The sequence below is a fragment of the Pezoporus flaviventris genome, unplaced genomic scaffold (genome assembly GCF_033815535.1).
Source record: "Pezoporus flaviventris isolate CSIRO_AGI_PZ_B2104156 unplaced genomic scaffold, CSIRO_AGI_Pfla_v1 ptg000035l, whole genome shotgun sequence".
Taxonomy (NCBI): domain Eukaryota; kingdom Metazoa; phylum Chordata; class Aves; order Psittaciformes; family Psittacidae; genus Pezoporus; species Pezoporus flaviventris.
In genome coordinates, this window is record NW_026892583.1 from 6089497 (window position 1) to 6117473 (window position 27977).

Consider the following 27977-nt stretch of genomic DNA (forward strand, 5'->3'; position numbering starts at 1 on the left):
AAAATGCGTATCTATCTCTTTCTGATGAAATTAGTCAGAATGTACTTTAAGAGAGTTTACACGACTGAGGTGACGAACAGTTTTTTAAACGTTTCTTTCGTTCCACTGCAGTTCGCAAAGCCTGAAGAATTAAATGTTTATTATTCAGGATATTGTAGCTGCACAGGTTCAGCAACTTGTTGAAATTCTCTTCACTATATGTCAGCAGACCAGTGCCATAGGGAGCAATGCAGTTGGACACATCTACTCTTCCTTCCTCCATCTCTGAAGGACTGCGCTCCACATCTGAAGCAAGAATACAGCAAAGCTCAAACACAGCAGTGTCACTGAGGAAGACTCTTACCAAGCAATGCAAAATACACAGTAACAGCCTCAAGAAACTGACTTGTCTCGGGAAACTATTCAGTATTTAATTACTGCATAGAGACTACATCTGCTGCGCTCATGAAATCCACTGCTTCACAGCTTGACTACACAGCTGATCCAGAATTGACTGGCAGTACAACCTTTCCATGTGAAATACTTTCCTCTCTAAATTGAAGTTTTCATCAGAATATTTCACTATTGCAGATTTGGAATTTTGTATTTTTAACTTTTCCATTGAGTAGTGATATGACAGCTCCTTGTCTACCAGCTGGTTCTCCCTCTCAGGAAGCTGACATATTAAGCACATACAGCAGGACAAATAAGATGAGGAATTACATGACTTCTTTTCCAATAAAGTGGTATATGGATTTCTGTTCAGTTTTTGATGAAAGTTTCCTGGATCATACCAAATTAGCAACAAGGAAATTTGAGTTGATGCATGCAAAAGTATCTGTAAACTGAAACTGAATTTGCTGAGTAGTTTCTCTGATGAAACAAAAAATATCACCATTTATTTTATTGCTAAAATAAAGAATATAATCCGATAACTTTTAAAAAATGACAGATATAAAAGTGTTTGCTACCCTGGCAAATCCTTTGCCTCATTGGCTCTTTCCAGCACTTCGTATTATCAATTTCTTTTCACATAATAAATGGAGGAGATTCTAGCTTTGTTAGCAGAGTAAACATAACATCTCCTTACAAGGAACAGTGTTAGCTACCAGTGGGTGTAACTTAGTACCTGTCTCTGCCCTTTATCATTAAGGGAATGCAAACTGTTCCAGATGCCAGATGAGGAGGTTTGCCTCAAGCTACAGCTATTCATGGTTTTTGATTCTGGAACTCTTCAGTCCAATCCCTGATTAACTGGCCTGTTGTGATGGATTAGTAGTTCATCACAACAGGACTGGGAATGTGATAACTGAGCCAAGTAAGAAGCTTACCAGCCTCTTGGAAGAGAAACAAATTCAATGGATAAAATGGATGTGACAAGCTAAAAAAAATGGTTGATTAATGCTGTTAACTTACTCGGTGCCTTGTATTTTTGGAAGGTATCACACACCAGTGGGAAATAGGCCAAGACTGGTGCCTCTAAGCTGTCCTCAAACACATAGCACTCCTTCAGGTGTTCCCGGTCTTCCTGGCTCAGCTCTGTGCTGGGGAATGGGATCCCATGCTCTAAACAGTACTCTGAGAATAGGTCCAGTGGCTGGTTCAACAGAGGAGAGTTGCAACACAAAGAGAGATTGAAATAAGGTTACTAAGCCCCATAACTGATATATTTCTGCATTAGGCAATCATCTGTGATTGATTTATATGATTACATGTAGGACTAACTATGCTCTGGAGCAAACATACACTCTTGATTTTAATATATCCTCAGTAATAGAAATTTGTTTGATTTGCTAACACTGGACATTTTTTAAGGAATATTACTGTTTTCTGAAATTCGCATGACATTCATTTTTGTGATTTATTGATTTAGTAGAGGATTTGGGTCAGGAAATTTTGATCACACATGGTATCTGAGATCACAGGTTCTTGACTGCTTGCATTCACTGCTTCTAACAATCAGTGTCTTCATGTGCTCCTACAAATAACTTACATTATTCCATCATCTATGGCCCTCAGTGTTTCTTCAGACACACCAAAAAAAAAAAAAAAATAAAAAACCTGACTGAAATTTACAGGAACACCAAGAATCAAACATAAAAGAAAAATTCCAACCTTTCATTCAAAACCAGCAAAATTATGTATTAGCTAATTGTATTTTTAAAGTTACTTAACTAACTATTGAGGAACCTAGTGACACAATGACAAATCTGCACAGATACTCAGAATAGGTATTTTTCTACTTGTTTGTATCCATAAGTGAGTCCCAGAAAGCTACTGAAAATAGTCCTGATAATGACAGAGACATTATGGTTACAGTGTTGACTAGTACCACTGATATGATCGTTTAATTTAATAAAAAACAGACCACTTTCTGGAAAGAAGAAAAAAAAAAGGGGGGGAGATAATTGAGAACTGAAAAATTGTAAATTCAGGTGTTGGAGTGATTGAGGTAAAGGTTCACTACTACAAAACATCACCAGAGTCTGTGATCCTCCGCTGTAATTTAAGTGTAAAATGACATCCGCTTTCCTCTCTGGCCTCAGAATGGGTGGGCAGCTGGTGTTGATGAAGAAAGCTGTATCTACCAGCTTGAGGTAGTCATCCCTTTCGTTCAGCTGGTTGGGAGAAGAATCCAGCACTGTGTCTGAAAGTCAAAAACTTATCAATTAATTACTGCAAGACCAAGTCCATTTTTTTTCCTCCAAAATCAGCATAACAATGAAAGAATGAAAAGACAGCCCTTTCACGCAAAGCGACCACACCTAAATATTTTTTTTCACACAATTTTAGCATCTATAGCTTAACTCTGAGTACATTGATAGGAAACAGGCCCGAGTCTTGGTTTCATCCAGAGTGTTATATTTAAGCTGCTTTTTCAACTCGTTTTGCGGCTATTTAGCTTCAGTAGAAGTAAATTCTTTTGCAGCTTTCCCTAGGAAGAACAACATACAAGCAAGCCTGCTGTGATTTTTCTAAGACCAGCACTAAATCATCTGGGGCTCAGCAAAAAACAATTCCACAGACATATTAATGAAATAATATTCATCAAAATTTGCCTTTATGCTAAAACTCATCAAATATTTGTCCTCGGCAAGTATCAGCACTCAATTCATCTTCAAAGATCCATCTTGAAAAATTTACTATTACCTTTCCACATGCAAAACCTCTCATTCTCTAAATACTTGTTATGTAGCTGCAAGCCCTTGAGGAAATTATGGTAAGTGGAAACCACTGGCCGTCCAGTCATCATTTCTCGAAGTGTACTGGAAAGGTAACCTCTGGGAACGGATAAGCAAGTCGCCTGTTCATGAGGCTTCTTGGGCAGAGAAGGGTCTTCCTCTGTAGGAAGAATGAGAAGAGGGTATATATTTGCATTTGTTTAGTGTGTTTCTCTGATACCAATAACGACAAAGAAAGAGGAACTGGGCAGTCAAACCACTACAGCCCCATCTGTGATGAAGTGCATGCATCGACATACAGACTGTTCGGGGCAGAGATGGGTTTCAGTGTCACAGCATCACCTTGTTGTTTCCCTGTACGGCCTCTCCTGCCCCAAAGGACACTTGGTAACCCTCCCATGACTAACAAAACTCCCCAGGGATGTTGCACAGAGCAGTGCAATGTTTTTTCCTGTTTTCCATCGCAACTGTTTCTTTCCTATTTTTCCTTCATTCCTAAAGGTGTGGTGTTTGCTATGCCAGAAATAGGACACAAGACCAAACCCTTTACCAAATGTCAGGGTTTAAATTTTTGGAGAGGCATGAAGACAATGCAGATGCAAGTGAAAAGTAATCCAAATAACCAACCAATGTCATACTCAGTATCTCTGGTCCATCTATGCCAGAAGTCCTCTGAATGACCCGAGAGGTAGACAGCATCCATGAAATTCTGGGAAAATATATTACTCCATGTGCCTTGAAAGTTATAAAAAAAAGGAAAAAGCCATACTTAATACTGCTTTGAATTTTTAGAGCACAGCTATGACAACCTACTTGGATTCAGTCTCTGTGGCTGTTTAAATTAGCATTGTTTTAGTTATGAAAGATTATTAATTTTAGCAGCACTATCAAATGCCATGCCATTGCACATAACATCTGGCTTATAGCTAGGCCATTTTAGAGACTTGGCTGTTTATAAAAGTCACTGTGATTAAAAATATTTTTAAAGATCAGTTCCAATGCATGTGTTCTGGTTTGGTCTAGCTTAAGAAGTTCAGGATATTAATTGTATCTGCTCAAGAATTTGTTTCATCTTTTGTCACTTTCTTCTGGTTCATACAAGATTTAAATCACATCAGGTACACTATCTAGTGTACTACTATTGCTACTTGCAGACCAGCAGTTATGAGATGACAGCTCTGTGTAGCCAACTATGTGGTTTATAAAGGTGATGTTTTCCCCAGGTAGTAAATCACCTTCCAAGAAGCAGATGCGGGACTCAGGGAACTTCTTCATCAGGTGACCCATATAGAATTCACTACCAAAATCCTCCGAACGAACAAAGGCCCCGTATTTAAGGAAACCCACCTCGTACGGTGTGAACTCCACCCACTCTGCAAATAAGGCATCAAGAAGGACTCATTATAGCCACTGAACACACGTAAAAACAACAGCATAGAGAATCAAAAGCTGGAACAAGGCCTGTAGCTTCAGTGTGTTGGTGATGGACAGTTCAAACCACGGTGTTTTGAAACAAACAGGTGCCCTTCAATATATTGCATGTTAGATCGGTGAATGCAAAAGCTAAATTCACCTCTTCCACTAACACTGTGACAATCCATTCAGCTTGGGGGTTCAGGTCCATTTTTGTGCAGCAAAAATTGGGGCTGAGTCAACCAATTTCTACGGTCTTGCACAAGGTGTTATTGAGTCAGCAATGACAAGCTACCATCCATTCTTAGACTCCCGTAGTCACCAGCTTATGAAGCTAAAACAACACTGACTAAAACCCACCCAAACCTTGGCTGAACATGCCGGGACTGCAGACTGCACACAGAAGAAAATGATCAGGTTCAGTTTCAGGACCACCTGCTTTGTTTGGGCCAGAAAATGCTGTGGAAATGGCTAGTGAACAGCACCACTGCTCAGTGCACAGAGTGCTGCCCCTCCTCAGATCCTTCTCTGGCTGCTTGAAGCTGCCTCCCACTCTCACCCCTTCCACATCTTTTCTCATCCCTTCCTTGCCCTCCACCCCCAGGTCCTCACATCTCTCTTGGACACTGCTGCCTTTGAGGAACACCAGCAGCTGAAAGATGGTGTGAGGTGGGGACAAGAGAGAAAGAGCAACAGTGGTGGCTCTCAAGGCTCCCAGCAAATGGCATCTCTGCCCCTCACAGGTGTCTCCATACTACAGTATCAGCAGACATGTTTTTCACCCAAGTCAGAACCCAGACATGAAGACAGGGGTAAAAGAAATTATTTAAAAGATTTATTAGTTTGGACTTACGGTAAGAGGAAACTCCTCAGATTTATAGAAGTGTGTATAATAATCATTACCTTTAAAATCCAAAGTGCTATAGTCATCCTTGACATTGAGGGACAGGTATATGGGCAGTGGATTCTGTCCCTGATTTACTGCCAGCTGCTGATCAGAGAGTTTCTGAGTACTTCCCTGTTTATGAAGAACAGAAGTTGTTGTAAAAGATAGATATGACATATGGATGGTATCTAAGCATGGACTACCAATGAAATGTCTCCTAAATCCCAGCAGGTTTTGTTCTGTGTACTTCAGTTGTTTGACCACACAAATGTGTTCATGCCTTATCCGTCATTAGCCTTTATCACTGATGCTTCCTGAAATTTTGGTATAGGTGACAGCGTGAAAACGTGAGAAAGTTGTCTGATTTGCTTTAAGGAAAGGTAAAGCTATTTAGCTACCTTGGAGGTGCTGCAGATAAGTCAACCAGAGCCCATTTCTTTCAATGAAGCTTTTTTTGCTGGTATGGCTATATATTGTTATGCCTGAACTTAGTTCTGTCAGAGCCGCCTCTCCCCTGTATGTTAATAGAGTGCTCACTTGATCTGAAATTAAAGATGGAAAGTCAGTTTCATTAACACCTTGGCTTTCTACACGCTCAGACGTTTACCCTAGATGCTTACACTTTAGGCTTACTGTGTTATTTTTCTTCTAAAAAGCCAAAGAAAGACCCCTCAGAGATTTTGAGAGCTTTTCCTATTACTGAATACAGAACTTTAAACATGAAAAGTTAGAAATCCTCTGGAATAAGTGATGGATATATAATACCTGATGATGCAGCATACAATCAATGAAGAGTCCCCATAAATCTGTAAAGGATAGCTTGTGCCCCTCTTGCTTTCTTTCACAAAGCTCCTTTTCATAGTATTTCATATGACCCAGTGAGAAACAGTGCATCTTGTTCTTGATCACATGTTCCTTGATATCACCAATTGGCCCTCTGAGATCCTTCTGTGACCAGTTTGCATCTTCATACAACTTCGCCATGGTCCTGGTAAAAAGAAACATGCTGGGATTCATCATGGGGTACCTGACAATTCATGGGTTTATACCACACAACGGTGTTTTCTTTCACAACATACAAAATGCTCTTACCCTCCAACTTTTACCTTGGAAGAACAGTTCGAAGCTCAGGCAGAATTTAGACTATACAACAATATTTATGCTGCAAGCATACATTAAAAATCATCCTGGCTTGTTTCTTCTCAGAATCAAGAGTAATAAAGCAACACCCACAAACTTTCACTAGATTTACCCTTTGATTGTCTAGGTTCAAGCTACAACTTCTGTTTGAGGCCAGTCCCTCAGCTGTCCCAGACACCGTGTGAAATGTTAAGCAGGATTTTAGCAGCAAACATTGCCCTAGAGAATTGCAGGAGTTCCCCTTCCTTGGCCATGCAGCAGCAGGTCATTTCAGACTCCCGGCACACACAGGGCCAGTCTGCTTGAGGTTTCAGCTCCCAGTTTGGGCAGATTCTGGCCATCTCTTCTCATCCCCACCCCACTTGTTCTAGTTCTGCCTCACATATCTTTTTAGAGCAGCTCTCCAGAGGCAAATGTTTTAAAGCCCTAGAACCCTGTGAGTTGTGAAAGGCAGTCAACATCATGTGCATGACACTCAAAGTTTCTCGGGGCTTTTCTTTTAAATTCTCCTTTTCAGAGCTGTGTAAGACTTGTGCCAGACAAATATAACAAGATTCCTGAAGTGTTACATGCAACCAGATAAACCAAGGCTTACACAAAGAGAAGAAAAACAGCATTTCCCTACTTTCATTTTCTCATTGCTCTCAAGCATGCTTGGGAACTGGGTTTGTGCCCTTTCAGAGATTCAAATCCCTGTGATTTCAGCTGCATTGCTTCTCTTGCACATCTGCAGCATCTTCTCTGGCTCATGATGCACGTCTGATTTGCCTTCACTGGCAATCAAAAGGTTTATTCCTCCCCCAGGAAGTGACACCATTTCTTTCATTCCCAAGAAAATGCCAGCTCTTTGGTCTACCAGTTCCTATTCAGTCCATTGTTGATGGCCATTAATAACCACTTTTCATTTAAAGTGGAACACCGAGACACCTCTACTCCCCATCTTAGCATAGGAGCCTTTTCTGCCAGGTAACTAGGAAATGAGAAACGGAGATCAAAATAATCATGTTTCCCACACATTCTCTGCGTCAGCCACCAAGTTTAGGACAGGAGCAAGGCCAGCCCCCAGGAGAAGTCATAATGTATGACGTGGCAGAAAGGCACATATCCAAGTCACAGGACAGCTGTGGGCTGGTTTGTCACCAACACTGAACTGCAGGGAGATACAGGTAAACCATCCTGGCTTGAGATCTCTTCTTCTAGTTTTTGTTCACTCATCAGTACCATTATAGAAATACGGTAGTTCTCACTCAGTTTGCTTCTTGTAGCTTGAAGAAATAAGAGCTACAGCACTGAGCGGTGCCATGAATGTCATGGAAGTCCCAACACGACACTGAGTAAAATTCATCTGCAAGGCAATACACTTCACCGTGTTATCACTCTGCTAATACAAACAGCAGCAGAAGCCTCACTCTTCTTACCACGTGGTGGCAGATAAACCACTGATGTATGAAACACAGTCCAAAACACCCAAGTCCTGGAGAGCCAGAAGACTGCCAAACATAGCCGTCATGGACCGCACTCCCCCTGCTGTGGTCATGACTGCGACCACCGGCACCTGCTCAACGCACAAAGCCATAGAGTCATTCATCAACAGATGAAATAGAGCAGTGATGGACATGCAGAAAAAGTAGTATCAACTCCCTGATTCAGGTAGGTTTGGATTCAATTCACCCTCTTCACAATGGCCCTTAAGTGTGTTTGAGTTCTGCAAACTTTGGTGGGACATAGCATATGCTGAAAGCATCTTCCTGATCAGCAATGCCTTGGTAAACCAGAAGCTGTAAGCATGGCTTTTGTATGGCACAATCTATTTTCAGATTTGTAGAGTCTCTTCTGATGTTTTTCATTTCTCCTCATGTTTTTCCCTCAAAACACATTCTAAGATCCTGACTATAACAGAGGAGCAGAGCAAAACCAAAACAAAAACCATTCCTACCAGTGTGCTAAGGGAGAGCTGCAGCTTTCCCCTGTAAGCTTCTCTGCTGTGCAACAGCAGGGAAAGAGGGATGAGCCAAACTAAGGAGAAATGGTCTCAGTCCAAGCAATAATATTTCACCAAGCCTGTTTATATATACATTAATCTCAACAAATACATTCTTTAGGTGGTCCTGAGTGAGGATAGAGGTTGGCGGAGGATAAAGGAGCTGTAACTGACCTCCTGACAGTAGTCATGGAGGTACATCACATCTAAGTCATTCAAAGTGGGACTGTAAGTTCCTAAGATGCTGCCTCCACATACCTCGTCCTCCTGCAGGTCTTCATCTAGATGAAGAACATTTTTCAGAGCAGCAGCGACCACCTTCTTTCTTTTACAAATGAAATCCTGCTCCTCTGCACATAGGTCAAACCCCAACCGCAAATCTAAATTCTTGCAACTACAGCATAAGAACGGAACAAGACACATTACCTGTAAGCCATTTTTAGAGCTACTGCTCAAGAAATCAAGCAAAAACAGCAACAATGAACCAGTTTAAAGAAAGGCTACTTCCATATACGTAAGGGTTCTCCTTTGCAAATGAAAGTGGGTATATAGATATCACAGAACTTGTATTTCTTCCTTCGTGTGGAGATTTTAGACCAGAATCATGTCTTCAGCTATTTCACATTTGGGTTTCAGCCAAAAGGCAATTTTTTTCCCTTCTGTGACTTATAATTAATATTCAGTATAAACCTCCGATCATGCCTGCCATGAGTGCTTGCAATGTAGGAAACAAGTCACTAGGGGGTAATATTGCCCTTCAGAAAATCACTGCAAATCAGTCAATAAATTAATTACTGCCCTCTTGTTTCGCTGAAAAATGACCTGCAGAGGACCAGCGAACGCATAACAGTGTTAGAAACATGTTAGAAATGTGTTATGCATAAATGTGTATGCATTATAGATAAAGGTTTCAAGACAGAAGGATTCTTAAACATCAAAATTGGGAAGCATCAGCGCTAAGAAAAGCATTGCAACTGGTTATACCCCATGACTACCTACCAAACAATTTAAAAATATGTATCATTTTATTAACCCTTTCCTATACTTTAGTCTTTAACTAACTACAATCTTCTTTCCTTGCTTCTAAATGAGCTAGTTTAAGCTGTGACTTCCTTTCATCTAAGGATGATACTATGAAAGGATAGGAGGTGGCCTAGGTAATCATTTGAAAGAAATGACTTACCTCTCTTCTTCCTTCACAGACACCTCATAAGATTCACTCTGAGAATAAAGAATGAAAATACCATAAATTTTAAATTGAATTGAAAGTTTGCAAAAGCAAGTTTTACAGTATTAGTATTTATTCCAATATATAGTCTAACAGTAAGGCTTCATGCTCTTCTGAAGTCTCTTCAGGCCTTCTGCATACAATCATCACTTGGATCCTGCTTTTAAAATACTTCTAAAGCAATCAGCAGTTCTGAACGTGCTACTTTTTCCCTGAATTACACTTTCAAGTACATGCAGAGCTGAGCCTGTGTACAGCTCAGATAGTACTTTTGTAATAACAAAATTAATAATGGACCAGGTATCACACAGTTATAGCTTACACCCATTTAAATAATGTTGAAATTTACTCACTTTCATCACTGTCACTTTCTTTCCCAAGTCCAGAGAATGGAGAGGCACAGCCAGGGAATGATTTGCATTGATTTCCTTCCCAGCTGAGCTACACTGAATTAAAGTTGGGGAAAAGAATTGTTATAAAGAGAAAATTGTTTATAACCCATAGGTATAATTCTACCAGAGAAGGTCTAATTTACCATGCTTCTCCCAAAAGTTACTTTAGCTGTTATTACCATCCACAAGCAAAACATACACCACAGAAAAAATGCTCCTTTGGCAGCTTCATGTGCAGTCTGGGTTGGCTGTGCTTCATGTAGTGGAACATGGTGGTTTCACTGGTTCCCCACCTGCAGCGAGGACTGATGGAAACATCCTGGGTTTCTTCATAGGATCCTTTCATCGTAAAAGTGAAATCTCTCCCTAAAAACAAGCAGCAAACAGCAGAGAAATGTTAATTGCATCTAGCCCTGAAAAATGTCAAATAAAAATGTCCCGAGTAAAGTTTCAGCCTTCATGAGGTCAACATTAATTTGGGCCACAAAGTTTTTCCTCCTTCACAATCAGTGTGAACAAGGGCCAGATTGAATAAGTAGCAAAAGGTCAGTGCAGCAGTGCAACTTCTCCCCTGACAAGCGATAGAGAGCATGGGTTAGACCAGTGGATGCCACTTGCAGTATTCATACCCCTGAGTTTCCACTCCTCACAGTTATGTCTCCCCTCTTTTACTTTTTGTTCTCATCACAATATTTCAGTTCCACCACAATGCAGTGATGCTTCTGAGTCCCCCAGACACCTCCAGTTTCCCTTAAGCTATACAGTCACACCATCTCCAGAAGTTTCTTACTGTTAGCAAGTAGGTAATATGGGAAACACCTCAATCCCCATGCAGCCCAGAGATTGAAACAGGTCAAATATTTGTCTAGATTCAGCTGCACCTCCCATAGCACAAAAAGTAGTGACAAGCAATTTAAATCAATAACCTCACTTGTGTAAGGGCTCTTAATTTTCATTCCATTCACATGGACTCCCAAGCAGGAAACTTCACGAGACTAGAAGAGATAAGTAATAAAATCACTGGTCACAGAAACAGTTCAGGCCTAAAGGCATAGTTCTTCCAACTACATCCTTCAGTTCTGCCCTACCATAAGAACATAAGAATAAAAATAAATAAAACTATTACCACTAGTACGCCATTAGTGATGATGTTTTCAGATACACCTGGACTGAAAAGCAGAAAGGGAAAGTTTTATTTAAGAGTGGGTATATGAGCAATGATCTCTTCAATACAAGTAGTTCTTTGAGCTCAGTTTTTCTAGCTGCCTTCTAACACTTCTGTCTTTCAGGTCCGTCTCGTGTTCTCTCCTGGGTCAGTCCCATGGCTCCTAGGGACACTGCTCTCCCTTATCTCCCCCAATCAGCATCATCTTTCCTTGGGCTGAATTACAGAATAAACACTCATCCTCAGCTATAAATAGTAAGTGAAGTGAGACTATCACTCAAGAAGGGATTTCACCACATTCAGGAGATAAAAGCAACCATGAGAAAGATGCCGAGATGGGATATCTGAGCACAGGTACATGGAGCCAATTTCCTAATGCTGCATTACTACTCCCTCTAAAGCATAGTCTTCTGATGACAAATTCGGTAACATTTAGGCTTTACTCACATGTTATCCAGTAGAAATTCCACTTCCAGTTCTTCCTGATTCTGAAAATAAGATTTTTCCTTTAAGGAAAATGAAAGAACAAACTTTTCCTTTGCTAGAGCTCTGACGGTTTTGTACAAACTTCCCTTGCAAAGTTTTGCTATTTCCACACCCTCTATATCATAATGTAATTGGATGGAGTTTTCTTTAGCCACCCTTTCATTTCATGTCTCTCCACTGCTCTACTGCTTACAAACCAACTGTCCCCCAAGGAAAAGAGGAGATTATCATGGAATAGGGGGTGAAAGATCCCATTATTCATTTATTAGTGGGATGAGACATGGTCAGTCAATGCTGAGGAAGGGAGGTATAACAGGTGAATGGTGTAAGAGAACATACTTGAGGATAAATAGACATATGTGGTGAGTATGTCTGGGTTAAAACAGAAGAATTTGTAGAGTGACTAAACAAATACAGAAAGGTGGGAGAAGAGCCCAGCTTGGAAAATTAAAATTGCCAGGGTGAAGGGAAGAAGAGAGAAGAGGGAAGACTGAAGCTGTGAAGGGGAAGGAGGAAAAGAGCTCACAGGGCCAAATTAAGGTGAAAAACAGGAAGTATAAGAGCAGGGAACAGCAATAGAAGAGTAACACATCAACAACATGAGAGCAACTGAGTAACTGCATTACTTTACTGCAGCCGTTTGCTGGGTCGGCTTGTACGGTGGACAGCCAACCCAGGACATACCATACAAACATATATCAACGGTCTTTATCACCCACATGGAGGAAAACACTGATAGGTGGAAAATACAAATCTCTTTCGGACAAGAGATGGTAATTTTTTTCATTCATATTCATACAAACTAAACTTCACTGCCAAATATCCCCTCTGTCTGGTTGCACAGCATACTTCAGCGTTGTGAAGAGACTGTGAAAACTGTGCCAAGTCTGATAATGTAGCTGCCAAGGTAAAATCATCACTACACTAGAGGTGAAAAGTGAGTATTTTTGTGTTTAGTAGTTTGTGTCAGTAAATGGGACATCTCAGGTGGCTTCTCTGAGAGCTGGATCTCTGGCATGTAACCCAGCAGTGCTTGGTTCCATTTGCTTATTTCTCTCAAAGTCTGCATTTCATAAAAATTAGGGCAATTGCAGCAGTTCATAATGGAAGGATAAGGGATGGATTTCAGAAAGCAATCACCTTACAGAGATGCAAGACGAACTTTATCAAGCATCAGGTTGTGACCAGTTTGTACTATCCAAACTCACTGACAGTCTATTCCAGCTGTGTCCAAAGAACAGAATGAACAATGTTCATGAGATTCTGGATCCTAACATCTAATTGTGCCTGCCTTATGTTTCCATCCTTTCTATGCTGTTGTACACACACAAATTGTATTTCTATAAAGTCCCTTCCATGTTTTTGTGGGTGAAAATCCTGGAGAATCGCAATAGAAAGACTTGCTGGATGACACAATAAGCAAGAGGCACAGCAGGAGGCAATCCTGATGCTCTGACATTACCCATCCAGCCGCCTCAGCCCTTCTTTTGAGATACCTTGGCAGAATAAAGAAGTCATTTGGGCAGAGGTGGCAATTACAATTACACCAATTATTAAGGTTGCCCTGCACAGTCCATTGCTAAGCCACTAAAAAAAAAAAAAAGGCAAGCCTACATGGTTTAAAAAATCCACGTACAGACCATAATATGTGATGCCTCATGGGCGCCTGAGCAGAAGTCATGATCTGAGTAAGGACAGCTTGACCAAGGCATTCCTGAGACCCAGCTCACCTTGTCTTATCTCCCCAACTTCCACCTTGCCAAACCAATGGGTTAAGCCAACTCTGCACAAGCCTCAGAGCCAACTCACGGCTTGAATCACACCCCAAATGATTTCAAAAGTCACATGAGCCTTTTTCTAAGGAAGGCCATGCCCAGCTGCGGCAGGTATATTGCAATCCTTAGGAAGATTAAGCTTTCTGGAAGAGTAGTTAATAAACTCTTTCCAAAGCAACAGTAACATAAAAAACAGGCAGGAGTGTTCCCTTGACCCTACCTGATGCAGTGGTTTAGAAATGAACAGAGCACACACAGTTCCTGAGAACTGTAAACTCAAGCCCTTGCAGAAGCTTGAAAAAGCCCTAAAGTCTTGTTACTACACAGCCTCCAAGCAGAGAAGGTGTTATATTTGCAGAAAGTAATCGTAGTACATATTCTGCTGCCTTAAAAGATGGGTGTGACTTCTCCACCTGCCCTCTCAACTTCACCCACCAAGCATTTCATAAGAAACTCTTTTTTTCTCACCTTAATACAAGCAAACACAGTATCCTTTGAGACATATGGACTAAATAAAACTGTTAGGTCACACCATCTGATCCAGAAGAAAAGAATAAAATACTGAGGAGATACTGATTTACCAAGCCATATCTATTCTGTGCTGGCTCAGGCCCCCTAAAAGAAACCTGCAACCCTATAGCAAGATCACAATTGCTGAGAGTTTAAAAATAAAAAAAACAAATTGTTGGATGTCAGAAGGAGGAAAGAAATGAGAGATTTTCATGAGAATACGTAATCATTTACCAAGCATATTGTCTGAAAGCACTGGACAAAAGCCCTGGTGAAGCTGAGAGGAGCTACCCTAGGGAGCTACTGGCCAAAGGGTCAGGGCAGTGGCACGGAAAGGAGGCCAGGTTTGCTCAGATCCCTGCTCTGTCAGTGTCCTATAACAGCATTGAGACCCCTGACCATCAGCTGCTTCACTTTTGGATCTTGATCTCTCTGTTTTATTCAAAAGACATTTTTGAAATCTCAAAAGAAAAAAAAAGAAAAAAAGAAAAAAAAAAAAGACATTTTGCATCTAATTGCAATAACAAGAGAGGGGTGACTGTTTCTGATCCCTCCTAAACCCTGAGCATTTAACTTTGTGTTTTAATAACATCCTTTTAACAAAGCCTTTGTGTGTGAGAACAGCTCTAATGTTTAATATAGGTAGTAACTTAGGACAAATTATTATCAAGAGTATTATTTTATCTATCTTAATTTCACTGATCTTTTTGTTTCTCACCTCTGGATCCAACTCAAAATTCAGGTGGACTTTTTCTCCAGGTTGGACTTTAGCTACATCAAAGCGAACAGTCAAAAGCTGGTCATCAGGTGTTAAAGAATCCTCATCACAGACTGACAGCTCCAGGATGTTCTGAGGAGAGAGGCAGAGGAGGATGTAAATGCCACATTCCAGGCCTACTGATCCTAAAAGGAAGATCTAGCGAGAGTCAGCATGCAGTATTGCTCAATGCAAACAGGCTGCTGTGACAGCAAGGAGTTCAGAGCCCCTTGGCTCAGACTGCCAAATCTGATGATTTACCTGTTCTAGGTTAGGCCCTGACTTTGTAATGAATAAGAGCTCGAAAGAAAGGCAGCATAAATGACATTCATGCTGGTGAGATGCACTGGACAGAGTAGAGATTACACATGCTCTTTGTTCATCAGACCCTTTGTGAATTCATTATCGGTATTTTGAGAAATTCTGGCAGATCAGCAGGAAGCCATAATAGAAAGGAAACACTCAGCCCTTTAAAACAAAAGGTAAAACACATTAGCAAACTCTTCTAACAAGATTTAAATTGTAGTGACTCCCCTTGCGATTCCTAAGGGCTTACATTACCCCTAGCAGCATGAGAAGATGCGGCACTATTAAGCCAGAGGAATCTGGCCCCATGTCTAGAGCTTGTTTCAATCTCACTCTGACTGCCAATCTATTTCTACTAACTCCATAAACATTTTAACAGGTTTTTTACATCTACTCTGAGACAAAAGGAAGCATTCAACCTTATTCCAAATGATCCATAATCTCTGAGTTTACAGTCATTCAAAGCATGGGATAGGCATGGTTTTCTTCTAAGTTTGTAAATCAGATGTACAGTTTGATTTCTTATATCTCATCAGGCTTTTGAAAATATGCCTGTTTAATGTGGGAATAGTTAGTATTTAAAGATATTTTTAATTTTGGAAAAATACAGCATTAAGTTATGGTACCTCTTACAATTTACAAACAGCACCACTATTACTGCGTAAAGCGAGTACTACAGACTAATTGCGAAGCACAGCAAAAATGCCTTCACAGTGCATACAAGAAAATACACCTAATCCTCTAAAGAGTTTATAAAACCTCCCATTCAATTCATGGGGTTCTATGTTCAGAAGATGACAGAGTACAGTCAGGGCAACTGAGAATCCATACCAAGGCTTGCATATTTACTTGCTGATAGGAAACAGCATCTCATGCTGTCTCAGATGCTTTCTGTATCTTTCTGTTATCATTTCCTCAGTATAATTGAGTTCAAGCCTCTGTGTGAGCCTCAAGGCTCTCTTAAAAACCCTGAATGCAGCAAATGAAGATGTGCCCTTTAGAAAGCATCTGCTCACTATCACAAGCGCGGGTCCTACCTTTACTTCACTCTGTATCATGAAGAAGAAAGTTTCATTCCAGACAGGGTTTCTGCTGTTGCACACAGTTCTCGTTCGGGCTTCCTGGCAAGAAGCTGTTGGCAGCCACAGCTTGACATAGCAGTCAGTCTGGCTCACTGTGTTAACAAAAAGATGCACAATTAGTACAGCACTATTTACTTATTGTATCTTTTGCCCAGCCAGAGAGAAAAAGATTAACCTCTGAGGAGTCCTGAATATTTCATTAGACCCATAGGAAAACATTCTGGGTTTAGAGTTATTTAACTTTTACATCTACATTTATATTCAATCCAAACAAAAGCCAATTTTGAACCACTAACTGTATTTAAAAAACAAAAGCCAAAATATTTAATTTCAACAGTACTGATATGAAACATTCCAGCTCTTCAGACATTTACTTCTATTCTGATGTATTTGCCAGGCTCCAGAAAAATTCACATACAACTTCACTTCCTGAAGCTTTACTTTTTCAAGCACTGAAGAATTTAGTTCTGAGGATTTTGTGACCTGGGTTTAGTTGTGGTGCACAAGTCATCCACAGTGATATAGCAATGAAGAGGCAAACACAGCAGCACCCAACGCAGCTACCGATTTCTCCTGAGGTGCACCTTTCAGATGGGAAATGGGCAGCCTCTGGGTAAAGGGTGACTACAGAGTTAAGGGAAACAGAAATATCATGGAGCAGCTGTGAAGGAAGGAATGCTTCCTTTCTGACACAGAATTTCTGTTCTATTTAATTTCTAGTGTTACATGTTTTCTAAATTATTCTAATTGAGTCTAAATGAAAATGAATACAGACACAACTTCTTCCACCAAAAAACCTGAGACATTACTATCATCCAATCAACAGGTGTACGACAGGATTAAATTAGGCTGACAGTGATTTTCTTGCTAGCCTAGAAACATGTCATGAATGATACTTACACACATCTGCTTTGCGGAGGTTTCTCATGCCTATAATTTTTACAGTAAGCCAGCACATCTGAGGCACTTCTGGCTGCAGAACAGTGAGAAAAATACCTTCATTATTAACAAATAACTCATGTAACTAACAAAGCCTATCCTATAGCAAAGGCAATTCTCTTCTTTATGCAGTGAATACATTCTATTCATTATTCAAGACAATTTCTGGAGATAAATTCTATGTTGTCATTTGACACAAGATGTTCCTGGACAAACTCAGACCCCAAAAGGAAGCCTACAGAGGGTGGAAGCAAGGACAGGCGGCCTGGGAGGAATACACAGAAATTGTCCAAGCAGCCAGGGGTCAGGTTAGGAAAGCTAAAGCTCTGATAGAATCTGTCAGGGATGCCAAGGGCAAATAGAAAAGCTTCTTTAGGTACATTGGTGTACCTGCAGGTGCACAAGTCCATGGGACCCAATGAGATGTATTTATAGTTCCTGAGGGAAGTGGGGGATGAAGTTGCTAAGTCAGCTTCCATCATATTTGAGAACTGATGGCAGTCTGGTGAGGTTCCTGCTGACTGGAAAAGGGAAAAACCCAGCTCCCATATTTAAAAAGGAAACAAAGGCAGACCCGGGGAGCTACAGGCCAGTCAGTCACACCTCAGTACCCAGCAAGATCATGGAGCAGATCCTCCTGTGGAAACTATGCTAAGGCACATGGGAAATAAGGAGGTGTGTAGTGACAGCAAACATGGCTTCACTAAGGGCAAATTGTGCCTGACAAATCTGGTAGCTTTCTACAATGGGGGTACAGTGTTGGTGGGTAAGGGAAGAGCTACTGACATCATCTACCTGGACTTCTGCAAGGTGTTTGACACTGTCCCACATGACATCCTTGTCTCTAAACTGGAGAGGCATGGATGTGATCAACAGACCACTGGGTGGGTAGGGAAATGGCTAGGTAGTTGCAATCAATGGCTCAATGTCCAAGCAGAGGCCAGTGACAAGTGGTGTTTTATCAGGGGTTGGCACTGGGACCAGCACTGTTTAACACCTGTCAGTGACATGGACAGTGGGATCAAGTGCACCCTCAGCAAGTTTGCCAATGACACCAAAGTGTGTGGTGCAGTCGACACACTGGAGGGAAGGGATGGAATCCAGAGGGACCCAGACAGGCTGGAGAGAAGTGGGCCTGTGTGAACCTCATAAAGTTCAATAAGGGCAAGGGCAAGTTCCTTCATCTGGGTAGGAGCAATGCCAAGCACAACTACTGGCTGGGCAGAAATTGGATTGAGAGAGGCCCTAAGAAAACGACTTGGGGGTGTTGGTTGATGAGAAGCTGAACACGAGCTGGCTTCATTGTGTGCTCACAGCCCAGAAAGCCAACCGTACCCTGGGCTGCATCACAAGAAGCATGACCAACAGGTTGAAGGAGATGATTACTGCAGAACAGGGCAGATACCCAGCATTTTATAGTGCCCCAATCAAGATACCACTGTTACTGGCCAGTCTGGCTGTGGGATATTTAATGCCATAACATCTTGCACTATGCCGAAACGCCTGACCCTTAAAAAGAAATAAATAACTAAGACAGGGAGATAATGGTTCATGAAGTGAGCATCCCATTGTGGGACACCAGAGCTTTTCAGTCACACCAGCAAGAAGGCTGAAATCAGAGACTCGGGGTAAGCATTCTTCATCCCTAGATAAGGTCTACATGAATCACAAGGAAACCACGTTACCACAATGTACAGAACTGATAGATGTACGTAACACAAGAGCTGGAGGAAAACCATAATTGAAGACAGCACAAATCGCAAAAATCTCAAAAATTTCTCATAAGATGGGAAGCTGCAAACACAAATCAAATTAAACATTTGCTAGGATGAGAGTGAAATTGCCAGTGTGTTAGATTATGCAACACAAAAGAGCACTAATAAAAGTTATAATTGCATATGAATGCACGTACGCAAAATCAGGTTCAGAATGCTCTGGCTTATGCAGGACTTTTGCATAATAAATGAAAATGTGTTCACATGGAAAAAACCTAGGCTGACCTGATTGAGTTACTAAGGAGAAGCACTGAAGTACAGCAATAAATTGACATTCCATGATGTAGGGCTCTGTAAGGGAATAGCTTGAAGGCTCCACAACCCTCTCCATTTTTTGTTTTCTCCTTCCACTCCCCGTCACACCTACACACAACCCTATACTTGGTTACAGGAAAAACAAGACAATCTTGATGAACACCAGAAGTAAAATACTACATACAGAAGCAGTATTTCCATTAATTAAAATGAAAGGAGCAATTACATCTTCACAGCACCATGATTTCTGAAAAACTTTGTCCTCAGGACCTCCTTGTGTGCTTCTAATTTTGATACACCGGTGTCCTGACAGGAGCAGATTAATCATCTCAAAAGCAGTACTTCACCAGACCAGACGGTATTTACAGCCCACTGGAAAAATTCTCAACCCAATAGTTTTCTCCTAGAAAGTGTCGTTTGACCAAAACCGGCAGGTTTGGAAGAAACTCATCAACCTCAGCAGAATTTCTGGCAGCACTGTTTCTGATGATAGAGAGAATGACAGGAGTAGATTGTTCAAATTGCTGAAAGCTCAATTTTTCATCCCAAATATGGCTTCAGTCCCATCCATATCTCCCATCCAGGAATTTAGAGAAAACTTATTCATGAGATGGCTGAAGTACTAAGAAAATACGAAGGCATAAACCCAATTATTCTTCCTTCCAACACCTTTTACCAGATCAGTTTTATAAAAATTAGTGTTCGGAATCTTTTTAAGTGGCACAAACTGAACAATCCAAAAGGCAAAGGAAAAAATTTTGAGGACTGAGCCTTGGGTGTTATGAGGTGCAACTACCATCATACAGTGATGTCACAGTAAAATCAAGATTAAAATCCAGCTCTCCCATTTCCTTGCCTAGCATCTAAACCACAGTTTCATCACCTTCCTCACCTTCCCAGCCCCTAAGTCATAGTGAATGTTTTCTGCTCTGAAATGCACACTAACAGAAGAAACAAATATTTCTTTAACTGTTAAAACATATCACCTCTGATAATAACAGTTGAGCTTAGGAAGAGATAGGAAAGGCTGGTGGAAGCCTGCAGGTAGCACAGCTATTGTTCATACCCCATAGCCCTCTCCCTGCAATCCAGAAGCTCCAGTACCTCATCTTCAGTGCTGGGCAGACTTTGATGATTCCTCCTCTTGATTTCAGTTTTCCTGTGTGGGTTTGCTCGGATGAAGCAGTCCTCGGGACAAGGAACCAAGAGAGACACCAGTGATGAAATCCAGCAGTCGACAGTTCCTAGTTTTCAGTTTATACTCAGGTTTGCTATGGCAATAGTGAGGGGCCCTACCATTTCTCCTCCTCATGATGGAATAAATGTCCATCTCCCCAAGAGCATCTATCAGTCAGCTGCTCTTACTGATAATCTGTACACTGCAGACCTGTTTGTCATTTAAGGATCAAAATTCCCCAAGCATTTGCTTTTTGATGAATCTCAACCAAAAAAGTCAAACAGATCCTCCTGCCCACCACTGATTTTCTCTTACCGAAGGTGAATAGGCCGGTGATCCCATTAGTATCTCTGTTTCATAAAAGGCAGCACTTATACTGGTCCAGTCTGTATGTCTTACAGCTGGCAGTTGCTCCTGGACTACACTATTTTCCAACCAGCTGAGGTAGGGAATAAGAGTTGTATAGTTTGACTCATAGCTCCACCTCCCACTGATGTCAAAAGTACAAATTATGTGCTCACCCTGTACCACAAAGGTGGGGTTTTTTAACACCACAATGATTTAGGCAAAAGCAGGAGGTGGATAAAACATTTTATCACAAGCTATTCCCAAAGTAAAGTAGTTATCCACTAGTAGTAAGTTTCAAATAACCACACTCAGAGGGATATCCTGGGGAAGTTGCATCTCTCACAAACTACAGGAGACCCAACAAAACGTTGTAACTACCGACATCTACTATGACTTTCTCTACTCCTAAGATCCATTCCTGCATTTTGGCAGCATCAAGGGGAGTGATCTGAACATCCAAACAATGGCCTTCCAGCTCCCACCAGCTCCTCCAGCCAGATGCACAACTGCAAGGGTTTTCACCAAGTTCACTATGAATTACAGCTGCGGTGTGGAGGTTGGCTCTCGTGGGCAGTGGCAAATAGTTCAGGAAAACAGTTTGTAGTTTTTCTTCTCTCTTCTTTCTGTAACATAGGGATGTTAAGGGGTAAGCGGAGTTATCTGTACTGAAATGCTTTTTAGTAAAAGGGTTGCTTTCAATTAAATTAGAAACTCATATAAACTTTAAAATATATGATTTCTTTTTCCAAAATACCTTAAAATTCATATTAAAATCATCAAGTCCAATTTCTTTTTCATTTTAGAACAGTTTCATGTTATTTTTCTGTAATAGCACTCCACACATAATAACAAAGGTACCTAGTGCCATTAAAAAAAGAAACAAAATGTGACAGAAGCCAGATATTGCATTAAACACTTTAAAAATCACTAAACCCAACTGTTATTGAATAGCAAGAAATTTCAGCTGAAGTTCTTTTAAAATTGTTTTTTACAGTTTAGATTCCCCAAGTTTCTGTGTCAGGCAGAAAACCCCTTTTTGAAGGAACAGGACTTCTTATGGAAAATAAAGAAGTTGATAAATCTGGTGTTCATTTCTAATGAAAATATCTGACTATTCAAACTGCCCTGTAGAAGAAAATTGCCTTAAATAAAGTTTCAAATGATCATCATAATTAGTCTGCTCTTCCATAGATCCAGACATTGTATACATAGAAGTTCTTGCTGTACGTTGTACTACCCTTTATGCAGAAAAGTGGGATGAGTTCCCAGCTATGGGGTTTTGTTAGTTTGTTTTTTTATGGTGTGGAGCAGTCTTTTTACAATAGAAATCTACTTCAGCTTGATCATATGTGAACACTTTTGAAGAAACACTCCCCGATTTGAAAGAAGAGGTTCAGCTTGTGTGGTTACAAGAGACTGAGCACAACAGCCATTGCATCACCTAGCTCAGGCTCTGAAGTCATTTTATGGCTTGGTTTGATGATAGTGGATTCTCTCCAGCTCTTCAAAACCACAAGTAACCCATCCAGTTAGACAGTATGCCATGCTCCCCACTTAACTCCCACCCTTTCCACAACGTCCACATTTGAGGGTTTTGCGGATCTGTGCATCGTAAGACAAAAGAAATCCAGCTAAAAGCTCTCCCATGCAAAAGTGGGCATGGCACAACAATGGTAGGAAGCTACTTGATAATGTGATATCGTGCATCATGAGCAGTGAGTCAGAAGTCAGGAAGCCACAGACCAGAAGCCGAGATAGTATTTCACCATATATATACCCTTATAACAACAGAAACCTTTGGCAGTACTGGCTGCATGGCGATGTGAGGTCTGATGTCACACAGACACTGAAACTGATCCATGTAACTTGGAACACAGCTCCCTGGGGTGGCAGAGGAGCAGACTGCTTGCAGCAGCATCAGCACAGGTTCTGCAACCCCTTGGAAAGGTGAATTCTCCATTGACAGCAGGAGAATTCTATTTGTCACCAAAATTCCAGATTAATTTTTAACAGACTTGGTCACTTTCATCTTACAGAAAGCTGAGATTTATAATTAGTGATATCTCCAGATTCTCATAGGGTTTCTACAATCATTGAATATAAGGCAAAGGGGGAAAAGGCCCTCAGAATCTGCTTGAAAAGCATGGCAAGACTGCCAGCTTCTAATAGAGATGTGCTGGGATAAAGAGCCAAAGGCACCTTTTGATCTGAGCTCTGATCAACTAGCCCAGCCACAGGGTCCAACTTTATTTCTGAAATTACTAGTGATTTTGTTCTTCATAACCCCCTAAGCAAAAGCTTCTAATACCACTTCTAAATATCAGACTTCATTTACATGACCCAGCAAAACATCCCAAAACTTAATCGTTCATAATCCCTTTTTGACTTAACATTGTGACAAAATCTGAAGTGATGGTGAAATCCATAAGAAATTGAAAGTCTTCATGCAAGTTCAGAGCATCTCTTCAAAGGATTTGGGTAAGATGAAGAACAAGACATTAAGCTGTACTTCAAGCTTTGATAGTACACAGAAGACCACAGCAAACATGTGGCTTATGAGACAATAACAAATAACCTGTTTGACTTAGTATTGTTTGTTGCATGTAAGTTGCACAATTGTGTTCACAGCCTGTTAGAATTGAAGTATTGTTCTAATATGTTATTCAGTATGGCCAGAAACAAAAATACTCACATTGCCAATCTCAGTCTTATTTACAAATTAGTTGTGTTAATTTTCTCAGGTTTTTTCCATAAGAACTTCAACACAGCCTGAGGTGAGTTGACGCAGGCGACAATGACAACCAATGCACAAGCTGCTTTGTGTTATTGCTGAGTAGACAGCTCCCAAGGGCTGAATTACTCAAGAGCACCTTCCTCTCAAACAGCACTTACTGGAGTCACCCCATTTAATGCTAAAGAAAGGATAAGTCACAGCAGGCAGGATCCAGGTGCCCCTTCAGCTCAGACCAGAAGATATCACCTATTTATCACTAACACGTAGGACACAAGGGGGTCCCATACTAGATGCTCTAAAATGGGATCTACACCACCAGTCAAGCATGCAATTGCGCAAGTGGGTTAACAGCCTCCGGGCAATGGAGTTTAATCTGCTCCTAAACAAGAGCAGCAAAGACCTCAAAACATAAATGAAGTAAAGGATGCATAGCTGCAATAACATGTGGTGAGTTGACTGCAGACAGCAGGTGAACTCAGGTATAACAGATAACGACATTTCGCCTTTTCTGTGTAATTTAGAGCGGTAAGTTAGACTGATAAACTCCTCCAATTTCAAAAGTGCCTGTTTTCTTTATTTGTTAAAGGATCATCACACTTCAGCCCCAGCTCAACCAGCATTTGCTTAATGAAGTCACAGTGCAAGATCTCACCAATTCTTTCATTTACTTTGAAAGAATTCTGGGGAGATGTAAAACTCCACTTTTTGATCCCCAAACGCTTCAGCTTTACCGAACTGAAGGAGAACAAGTGCTCACAGGAGGAGCACCTGAATTGGATGCTCTGGACAAGGGGAAGTGTCAGATCTCCAAACAGAAAGCAGGATCTCCGGGATGGTGTTGAGAGTGAAGCTCAGGTGTAGACACACAAATGCTGTAACCTCCTCTGAAATAGTGCCACCTAAGGGCTGACCGTAGGAAAAGAAACAAGCATTTGCTTGGGCCTTAGAATTAACTTACGTCATGAAGTGATTTCATGAACACTGGACTGAAAAAAATCAAAATCAGTGGATTCACCAGTACTTCAGAACACTGCAAAGATACGCTAGAGAGCTATCTATTTCCACAGACTTCAAAGGGCTTGTCTTTGATAATAATAAGTCAAATTCAGTTGGTATCACAAGTTTGCCCTTGTAAGAAGTCCTTCTCCAGATTTCTTGTAAGCCCCCTTTAGGTACTGGAAGCCGCCCTAAGCTCTCCCCTAAGCCTTCTCTTCCAGACTGAACAAACTGAGCTTGTCTTCACAGGAGAGGAGCTCCAGCCCTCTGAGCACCTTTGTGGCCTCCTCGGGACTTGCTCCAACAGGTCCACACCCCTCCTTGTGTTGGGGACCCCAGAGCTGAAAGGACAGCGGGGTGGTCTCACGAGAGTGGAGTAGAGGGGAAGAATCACCTCCTTCATCCTGCTGGTCACGCTTCTTTTGATGCAGTGAGGATATGTTTGGCTTTCTGGGCTCAAGTGCACGCTGCCGGCTCATGTTGAGCCTCCCATCAACCAACACCCCATATGTCCTTTCTTCAGGGCTGCTTTCAATCTATTCTCTGCCATTCCCAGCCAGTAATGCAAGGGGCAAAAAAAGAGATATTAAGGTTAAAGGCAGAGGGCAGGTGTACACTCAGAAAAGATCAGCATCCATACATATTTTTGACTTCTTACTCTGCTTGTGCATATTTCCAGTAAGACAGTAACGTAGGAAACAAAAACTGCAGCTGTTATTGCTGTTTCTACAGTCATTGCCCCTGGCATTGTCTCTCCAACATCATACGAAATATGTTAAAAATTGCATGACTTGCTAAAGAATGCATCTTTTAAAGGTTACTTGAACTTCCCACTGCCAAATGAGTACTGATTCAAGCAGATACAAAAATCAAAACATCAAAGCAGTCATTAAAAACACACCCCTTGAAGTCAATACATCTATGAAAGCAAAACACAATTATGCCTCCAGAATAATTACATTTCAAACAGCAGCAGACACTTGGTTCTCTGACAGCTAAGTATAGGGGTAGGGGATTTTGCCCCAAACACCTAACCAAAGAATAAATGGCCAATGACAGACAGATAGAAAATGGACAGCAAGCAGAAAAAACCTGAATTAGCTGCTAACCGAGTGTAGCTGACTTCCGCTTCCTGATGTGTACTGTGAGCTGTACAGGACAGGGACCTCTGCGTGTAACCCCAGGCATGCGCTATCTGGCATCGATTCAAACAGAGTACATTTTCTTTTATTTGTTTTTCCTCATTTCTTCCCAACACACTGCCCTAATGCTATTGACAAAATTTAAATGAACCTATGGTGCAATATTTTCCTTCAAGCATAATATGCCTCATTATGCAGATTCCAGTAATGGATCTACAGTAAAAGCCAAGGTGAAATTCACAGATAAAACATGCTTAAACTTGCCGTGTTTCACAATGGAGCAATGAACGCAGCTGTCCAGATGTCATTTTCTAGAACACCTCATTACAAAACACTACTTTCTGCAGACAAAGCACTTTAAAGTACAGTCCCATCCACTCTGAAGCTACACCCCTGCCAAGCTCTGCCATTTCCAGCTCTGCTTTTCGACTGCCCTGATTTGCCAGCAGCAAAACTATTAAAAAATAAATCCCTGGTGAGCTGGAAAATAAGAGTAGGGGAGCTCTATTGCTCCATGGTGTTAGTGACTGCCCGGGTGGTGGAATGCTAAAGGAAAAATATCCCCACACCCTACATTTAAATCATGGGTGCTTGCAATGAAACTAACTCTGATGAGGGCATAACAATACTAGGGTCGTACAATGGCTGGATTGCAATTTAAGCTCAGATGCATACAGCCACTTTGCAATAGGAACACTTAGCACCGAAGATGGAAAAGGATGTATTGCAAAGGTAGAGACTGGTTAAGCTAACAGCAATGATGCAGAAACCTACTTTAATTTCCACTTGCTACAAAGCAGTGGTGGTCAGGTTTGGGAGCGCCAGTAACCATAATTAGCCTTTTATAAAGGTATTTTTTCCCCACCATTTGATATATGCAATGATATTTTCTGTTTGTTTTAAAGCTGTAGGTCACAGGTAAAATTGAGTTACCCACAGTTTTGCAGGACATTTCTCTCAAAGAGAAAAGAAGGATTTGAATTTTACTCTGTAATTTTCTGGGCAGCTTTTATTCTCTTCCAAGTTATCACACCTAGGTAATCAAGCTTTGCAGCTCTACATGTTTACCCTTAAGGTAAACTCAAGCCAGATATTTACATCAACACGCTTGGCATGAATCACAGTCTCTGTGGAATTCCCATCACAATTCCTGGTTTGTAGGACATTATAGAACTCTTAGCAGACCTGAGCCAACTTAACTGTGATGGTCAGCCACCCAATAGCCAGTTCTCACACACATACAAAAAAACCCCAAAACAACTCCCAGGAAAAGCACAACAGCACAGTGCATCCAGTTTCAGCACAGTTTCACTCATCACCACCCAAACACCGGTGGTGATGGCCTGAGTAGGGGCCACCTGTGATGTGAAAACAAAGGGTCAATAGAAGTGAGATTTGATCCATTGATGTAGTTTTTCCCATCCTCACAGTTTGATACTTGGGGAGTCTGCAGTCAAGAACTATAGCCTCACAGAGAAAAGAGTGATCAATATTCCTTCATGCAACAAAAAAATGTTTTCATTCTTTTGAGAGGAGTAGTCTCATGCTTTTGTGTAACTTCACTGAGCTCTGCCCCAGTTTCAACCCAGGAGAGTCAGAAGTGGAGGAAGAATAACTAAATACGTTCTATATAAATATTGGAATAGGTAAAGAGATATTTGCGGTGTGCTAACCTGCTCGTTAGACAGCAAGAACCAGAATTCTTAATAGCAGTGCTTTAATTATATCTCTAGGCTCAGGAGGGTGCAACATAAGGATATGCATGATCACATTCCTTTGGATAGCAAGCAAGCTTAGCAGCACCAACATGAATTGCAAAAAATTAGGGGATAAATAAATCTACAATAACAGCACTTGGCACGCTCCTCACCTTTCTCCCAAGAACAAAATCCACATTCCACTCATATTTCTTCTTCCCTTCAGAGACAAGCATAGGTCACCTCAATAAATAGTTCATAACCTCAGGGACTGACAGTAAGTGTTCAAACACGTCTTTATATTGGGTCTGGCCATCTGTTGGTGAACACTTCTGACACAGATGCCATCTGACTTACATTTGTGTCTTAGCTCCCATCACGTCTCGACCTTCTGCCATCGACAGTACCTTATCTCCAAGAGAAGGAGTAGGAAGGCAAATGGAACTGCCCTAGAGTATTACTAGGTGAAAAGGTTGCAGTCTGTTTCCTCACCTTCATTTAGAACATAATGGTTTCACCAAAAAACCACACCCAGCCATCTGTAAAGGCAGAACTCCTGAGGTTACCATCACCTAATGTTTCACATGCAGCATGGGTTCTCTCAGGGCTGTGAGAAGTATATATACTAGTCC

General features: G+C 41.1%; 1 protein-coding gene across 1 annotated transcript; it reads right to left on the minus strand.

Moving 5' to 3' along the window:
- On the minus strand, positions 1-27743 carry LOC133274022 (cytosolic phospholipase A2 epsilon-like). The gene is made up of 22 exons (XM_061462767.1): positions 27703-27743; positions 21155-21399; positions 20356-20495; positions 17183-17255; positions 16238-16374; positions 14856-14987; positions 11814-11854; positions 11328-11370; positions 11133-11196; positions 10401-10567; positions 10163-10255; positions 9765-9802; positions 8840-8975; positions 8019-8155; positions 6226-6448; positions 5478-5592; positions 4397-4534; positions 3789-3896; positions 3130-3321; positions 2460-2626; positions 1396-1576; positions 1-285 (listed from the first exon to the last, which is right to left on the minus strand). Exons 1-22 carry the CDS (start codon positions 27741-27743, stop codon positions 47-49), a joined length of 2850 nt encoding a protein of 949 aa, XP_061318751.1. The 3' UTR covers positions 1-46.
- Positions 27744-27977: the final 234 nt, after the last annotated feature.

Bases quoted from the DNA above. Each gene is read 5' to 3' on its own strand.
- LOC133274022 (XM_061462767.1), bottom strand. From the start codon at position 27,743: ATGGCAGAAGGTCGAGACGTGATGGGAGCTAAGACACAAAT. The intron at 3,897-4,396 runs GTGATTTACTAC...ATAACTTTCAAG, and splicing joins CCGCATCTGCTTCTTGGAAG to GCACATGGAGTAATATATTT. The intron at 286-1,395 runs GTAAGTTAACAG...TTCTTGCTTCAG, and splicing joins CCAAAAATACAAGGCACCGA to ATGTGGAGCGCAGTCCTTCA.